Source organism: Vipera ursinii (assembly GCF_947247035.1).
Source record: "Vipera ursinii genome assembly, chromosome: 3".
Lineage (NCBI taxonomy): Eukaryota > Metazoa > Chordata > Lepidosauria > Squamata > Viperidae > Vipera > Vipera ursinii.
The window spans coordinates 206,432,118-206,439,379 of record NC_139516.1 but is presented as its reverse complement, the minus strand read 5'-3'; the positions used below and the strand labels follow the sequence as shown (position 1 = coordinate 206,439,379).

Sequence of the window (7,262 nt, the reverse complement as noted above, 5' to 3'; positions counted from 1 at the left end):
AGCCTTTCTTATGGTCCAACTTTCACTGCCATACATTGCAACTGGGAAGACCATAGCCTTGACTATACGCACTTTTGTTGACAGGGTGATGTCTCTGCTTTTTAGTGTGCTGTCTAGATTTGCCATGGCTTTCCTCCCCAGGAGCAAGCGTCTTTTAATTTCTTGGCTACAGTCCCCATCTGCAGTGATCTTGGAGCCCAGGAAAATAAAATCTGTCACTACCTCCATTTCTTCCCCATCTCTTTCTTCTTCTTTTCTTCTTTTCTTCTATTTCTCTATTAGTACCATTTTATAAAACCCTAGTAAGACCATATACCTCGAATACTGCAACCAGTTTTGGTCACCATACTACAAAAAAGATGTTGAGACTTTGGAAACAATTCAGAGAAGAACAACTAAAATGATCCACAGCCTGGAGACTAAAACGTATGAAGAAATTGTGGAGCGCCTACGATTTCTGGTGGCAAGCTGTTCCACTGGTTGATTGTCCTCACTGTCAGGAAGTTTCTCCTTAATTCCAGGTTGCTTCTCTCCTTGGTCAGTTTCCAACCATTGTTTCTCATCCTTCCCTCTGGTGCTTTGGAGAACCATTCAACACTCTCCTCTTTGTGGCAGCCCCTCAAATACTGGAACACTGCTATCATGTCTCCCCTATTTCTTCTTTTCTTTAGACTAGCCAAACCCAAGTCCTGCAGCTGTTATTTGTATGTTTTAGTCTCCAGGCCTTTGATCATCTTCGTTGCTCTTCTCTGAATTTTTTCCCCCCAAACTCTCAACATCTTTTCTGTAACATGGTGACCAAAATTGGCTGCAGTATTCCAGGTGTGATTTTACTAGGGTTTTATAAAGTGGTACTAATACTTACGTATTTGAATCAATCCCAAAACTGGGTTTCAGATCTACTATAGTTTTCAGACAAGTCATTCTGCTTAATGATTAATGGCAGGAGAAGGAGAAGGAATGCCTTTGTTAGATTTATATTTTATTACCCGAATAAAGTCTTAATTAGGGACATGTTTGAAGAGTCTTTGTAAATGTTCCAAAATACAGCAACACAAATATTGGTACGTGCTAATAGACTAAAAGGGACGCGGTGGCTCAGTGGGTTAGGATGCTGAGCTGGTCGATCAGAAGGTCGGCAGTTTGGCGGGTCAAATCCCGAGTGCCGCGTAACAGAGTGAGCGCCTGTTACTCGTCCCAGCTTCTGCTAACCTAGCAGTTCGACAGCATGTAAAAAATGCAAGTAGAAAAATAGGGACCACTCCGGTGGGAAGGTAACAGCGTTCCGTGTGCCTTTGGCATCTAGTCATGCCGGCCACATGACCACGGAGACATCCTCGGACAAGCGCTGGCTCTTCAGCTTTGAAACGGAGATGAGCACCGGCCCCTAGAGTTGGAAAGAACTAGCACGCATGTGTGGGGGAACCTTTACCTTTACCTTTTTAATAGACTAAAGCAATGTGAGCCAAGCAAAGCCTAAAGGTTGGACAACCATGCTGTAGATTTAGGAGTCATTAATCTCACTTTTGTGAAAGAGAGACATCAGAAGCTCAATGAAGAAGGTATCTAACTTATGAGTTTTTGGAGGAGCAGGCAAGATTTCAGATGAAACTGTCTTCTGATCAACTCCAGATAACAGAAGCTCTGTGAATGCCATACCAATGAGTTGTGGCAGGAATGTGTGAATCCTAGATGGGTAAGATGAAATTCTGCAGAATCTATTAGGCAACCCCCCCCCAAAAAAACCCACCTTATCTAATGCTCTATTATTTCAGATGCTTTCAAATACTCAATGCATAATAAAAGGCACATTAACCTTTCTTGCAATATGTCACCCATTTCAGCTCTTGAAGTGATCTATTGAGAGAGAAGGAGAATGCCAGCTTGTTGATTTGATCCCCTCCTCCTTTCCCCTACCTGCATCAATCCGTCTTATTTGTAGGAGGCCAAGTTACGTTACAACAAAATCCTGGGAAATAAAAGCACCCAGAGAAGCAATTGTGGACAGCCTGGAATCCCCCCCCCCACCCCGCTTCTATGGTCTAAAGTATTTTGATGGCAGTGATTTAAGTTTAGATGAAGCTGCACATCTGCACATAGAGGCTTTTTTCCCCCTGTATAAATCTTCATCTGAGATGAAGCTGGCCATGACATTTTTTTAAAAAAAGCATTTCCTTAAAGAGCACATAATTCAGAGTGCTCACTATCACAAGTAATTAGACTTGAAGACACACATGTGGCATATGTTCATCAACGTTGAAGAAATATTATGGTTAAATGGACCTTCTGGTTTCATATAGGAATGATCTGTTGATGACTGTTAGCAGTGCACATAAAAAAAAGCAAAACAATCCACCTCTGATAGGCAGATGCTGTGGACAATCAACCAAAGAACACCATTGTCTCTACTATATTAGATCATCTCTAAGAATAAACTCTCATTTGAGCTGAGCTAAACTCTTGAGAACCACATGAGCAAACCATTTCAAACCATTGCTTGGCATATCTATCATCTGTCTGTCTATCATCTCTCTCTCTCTCTCTCTCTCATCTATCTATCTATCTAATCTAGCTATCTATCATCTATCTATCATCTCTCTATCTATCTATCTCTATCACTCTGTATCTATCTATCCATCCATCCATCATCATCTATCTATCTATCATCTCTCTATCTATCTCTATCACTCTGTATCTATCTATCCATCCATCCATCCATCCATCCATCCATCCATCATTATCTATCTATCTATCTATCTATCTATCTATCTATCTATCTATCTATCCATCTATTCATTATCTATCTATCTATCTATCTATCTATCTATCTATCTATCTATCTATCTATCTATCTATTTATCTATCTATCTATCTGTCTGTCTCTATCATCTCTATCTCTATCACTCTGTATCTATCTATCTATCTATCATCTATCTATCTATCTATCTATCTATCTATCTATCTATCTATCATCTATCTATCTATCTATCTATCTATCTATCTAGTCTGTCTACCTGCCTGTCCATCTGTCTGTCCATCCATCCGTCCATCCATCTATCCATCCACTTTTCTATTCTAGGTCTTACATTTCCTTCCTTTCCAGAGTTACATGGATGCTTATTGAGAATTGATCAAGTGGATCGATTGTGAATATGCTCTCTGAGTGCCTGAAATAGAAGATGATTCCCCAATGAGAACACATCGTGGTGTAGGACTCACTTCTTCATCATATACAGTATGGTTCCATTATTTTCATCGTATGAGAATGCTAGCAATCACTTTTAACTGCTCAAAAAATTGAAAGTCCAAGAAACATAATTAAAAAGCTTCCATTAAACCCATCAGACCAATCTGCACAATATCATAGGGTATAGTTGTACTACTTTCACCTTATTTTCCAAAGCACCAGAAGGCAAGACAAGAAACAATGAATGAAAACTAATTGAGGAGAGAAGCAACCTAGAGCTAAGGAGAAATTTCCTAACAGTGAGAAAAATTAACCGGTAGAATGGCTTGCCTCCAGCAGTTCTGGGTGCTCCATCCCTGGAAGCCTTTAAGAAGAGAGTGGGCAGCCACTTGTCTTAAATGGTATAGGATCTCCTGCTCGAGCAGGGGGAGAGACTAGAAGACCAGACCTCCAAGGTCCTTTCCAACACATGCTGTGTTCCATGTTCTACTTGATTATCTCCACTGAAGAGATTCAAGAGTTTGTTTGGGGAAAAATGCATAAGGGAATACCTTTTGTGCTAGAGTTTTCTAACCCTGCTGTTTCCTTTAGAGCAATGGCATCTATCCAGCTTATTTTTTACTGGCTTTCCTAAGTGCAATATCAAATTAAATGGAACACTCCAGAAGTGAGAGATTAATAGACCCATCAGGAACAACATATCACACTTAAGAGTAACTATTCCAGCTTCCACAAATGGGCCTTTTCCAGTGACACCCAATTTTCTGGTGACACCCTAACCCAGAGCTGCTTCTAGTCTTTATTCTTATTGCATGTTTCTCAGTCCTATTACGTGTACATTTCCAAGGTACATCCACATCAGTTGGGAATATTTACCCTTCATTGCACTGCTTTCAAGAATAGAGGGTGCAGGTATTCCAGGATGCTTAAAAGCAGATGTCTTTGCATAGGTTTAGCTCCACATAGCTCTTTTGAAGAGAAAAGCGGGAGTGAATGGACAAACATAAATACATTTTAGAGAATAATAAAAATGAAGAAATTCCATGGAACTCAACCAACTAATGCATGGGCCTGGGATAGCTGAAGACTCATCTTTCCCTGAAGGGACAAGCTTGCTCCATGCACATCAGTTGAAGAGGCCTGTTAAGGATCCCATCTGCTAAGGAACTGAAGCAGTTGGAGTCAAGAAGAGTCTTTTCTGCTGTGGTCCCATCTCCGTAGAACGTTCTACCACTGGAGGTGAGAATTGCTCCCACCCTTTTGGCCATCTTGAAGGGTATGAAAACCTGGGTTTGCTAGTTGGGCTGGCACCCCGAGGGGGCACTCACCACTGGACGTAGCTAATCAGGTAGGAAGACCTCATGCCTGTCCTTTCCAGCTCTTGACACTCTTTGTTCGGCTTTAGTATATAGTTCTTAATATTTTAACTTTTTGCTGTTCTAATCTTGTAACTATTTTTTTACTTGTTTTTACAGCCTGTAAGCCTTCCAGAAGGGACGCGGTGGCTCAGTGGGTTAGGACGCTGAGCTTGTCAATCAGAAGGTCGGCAGTTTGGCGGGTTGAATCCCGAGTGCCGCGTAACAGAGTGAGTGCCTGTTACTCATCCCAGCTACTGCCAACCTAGCAGTTCGAAAGCACGTAAAAATGCAAGTAGAAAAATGCCTTTCACGCCGGCCTCTGCCTCGAGTAGCCGCTTCTGCCATCACCTCTGCGGCGAAGAGACTCAGGAAATGCCCGCAGCCCCCCGCTTCGAGTCCCAGAGCGACGACGACATGGAGCCCGAGACCTCCACGGAGCCCGCCTCCAAAAAGAGCAAGAAGGATAAAAAAGGTAAAGCAGAAAAGAAGAAACTGAAAAAGCATACGTTCTTTGAGACTGAATTCCTGAATTCGGACTTGGAGCCCCCCAAACCAAAGAAAATGAAAAAAAAAAGAAAGAAGTGGCTGATAAACATGAAGATGCCATTGCAGAATGCAAGTCAGTATCTCACATGAGTAATGGGGTGAAGCACTCAAAAGAGGAGAATAATTCTAGTGAAGATTCACATACAGAATGTGAAAGTGATCAAGATCAGGAATTAACAGCAGAACAAAAGGAAGGTGCTTTTGCCAATTTTGATATCTCTAAAGCAACTGTTGACCTTCTGAAAGCTCGTGGTGTCACCCACTTGTTTCCAGTACAAGTGAAAACTTTCAAGCCGATACTTGAAGGCAAAGATGTAATCGCCCAAGCTCGGACAGGAACAGGGAAAACATTCTCCTTTGCTATTCCATTAATTGAAAAACTTGATAGAGATCCACAAGAAAGAAAAAGGGGCCGTTCACCAAAGGTACTAGTTCTGGCTCCAACCAGAGAATTGGCAATGCAGGTTGCCAGAGACTTCAAAGATATTACAAAGAAACTTACTGTGGCTTGTTTTTATGGAGGAACGGCATATAATGGACAATTGGATTTAATTAGAAACGGCATTGACATCCTGGTTGGGACTCCTGGCCGAATAAAAGATCACCTCCAAAATAATAAATTGGACATTTCTAAATTGAAACATGTTGTCTTGGATGAAGTTGATCAGATGTTGGATATGGGATTTGCTGAACAAGTAGAATAAATCTTAGTGAATTCTTATAAGAAAGATTCTGAAGATAATCCACAGACGCTCTTGTTTTCTGCAACTACTCCTCCGTGGGTTTACAATGTAGCAAAGAAATACATGAAATCCAGATATGAGCAAATTGATCTAATTGGAAAGAAGACTAAAAAAACTGCTACAACTGTAGAGCATTTGGCCATTGAATGTCATTGGTCCCAAAGAGCAGCAGTGATTGGAGACGTCATTCAAGTCTACAGTGGGAGTCATGGACGAACCATAACATTTTGTGAAACAAAAAAAGAAGCAACTGAACTGGCCCTTAATGCCTCAATAAAACAGGACACACAATCTTTACATGGTGATATTCCACAAAAACAGAGAGAGGTCACTTTGAAAGGCTTTCGTAATGGAGCGTTTGAAGTACTGGTTGCAACTAATGTGGCTGCCCGTGGCTTAGATATTCCAGAGGTTGATCTGGTAATACAGAGTTCCCCACCAAAGGATGTGGAGTCTTATATTCATCGCTCTGGACGCACAGGCAGGGCTGGACGGACTGGGATCTGTATCTGTTTCTACCAGCGCAGGGAAGATTTTCAGCTGAAACAAGTAGAACAAAAAGCGGGCATTACATTTAAACGTGTAGGTGTTCCTACAGCAACAGACATAATTAAAGCTTCCAGTAAAGATGCAATCAGATCTTTGGATTCTGTTCCTCCATCTGCCATTGACTACTTCAGACAATCTGCTGAACAGCTGATAGAAGAAAAAGGGGCCATAGAAGCTGTGGCTGCAGCCCTGGCTCATATCTCAGGAGCCACATCCATTGAACAGCGCTCTTTGCTCAACTCTGATGCGGGTTATGTGACCATGATACTTCAGTACTCGGTAGAAATGCACGCCACTGGTTATGCTTGGAGGGGTCTGAAAGAACAATTGGGTGAGAACATTGACGACAAAATATCCAGAATGTGTTTTCTCAAAGGAAAAATGGGTGTATGTTTTGATATTCCAAAAGCTGAATTAAATAAAATAAAGGAAACATGGCAAGATACAAGACGCTGGCAACTTTCTGTAGCGACAGAATTGCCTGAGCTTGAAAATTCACCACGTGAGGGAGGCCGAAATTCAGGCTCGGAATTCAGGAATGGAAGACGAAATGGTGGTTTCAACAGGCACGATCGATTCAGAAATAGGGGCCAAAAACAGAGCTATAACCAAGCTTTTTGATAATTTGTTAATATATCAAAATGGGACTTGAACATCTTGTTTTAGCATAAGTAAATGAAGTAGAAAAATAGGGACCACTACGGTGGGAAGGTAACAGCGTTCCGTTCACCTTTGGCATCTAGTCATGCCGGCCACATGACCACGGAGACGTCCTCAGACAAGCGCTGGCTCTTCAGCTTTGAAACAGAGATGAGCACCGGCTCCTAGAGTTGGAAATGACTAGCACGCTTGTGCAGGGGAACCTTTACCTTTACCTTT

At 41.8% G+C, this 7,262-nt stretch overlaps 1 protein-coding gene across 1 annotated transcript; it reads left to right on the top strand.

Annotated features, from left to right (window-relative positions):
- Positions 1-4,845: 4,845 nt before the first annotated feature.
- On the top strand, positions 4,846-7,053 carry LOC310638986 (nucleolar RNA helicase 2-like; the record flags this gene model as incomplete). The annotated part of the gene is given in 3 exon segments (XM_083360348.1): positions 4,846-5,109; positions 5,112-5,792; positions 5,796-7,053. Coding segments are annotated over 3 exon segments (2,154 nt in total). The 3' UTR covers positions 7,005-7,053.
- Positions 7,054-7,262: the final 209 nt, after the last annotated feature.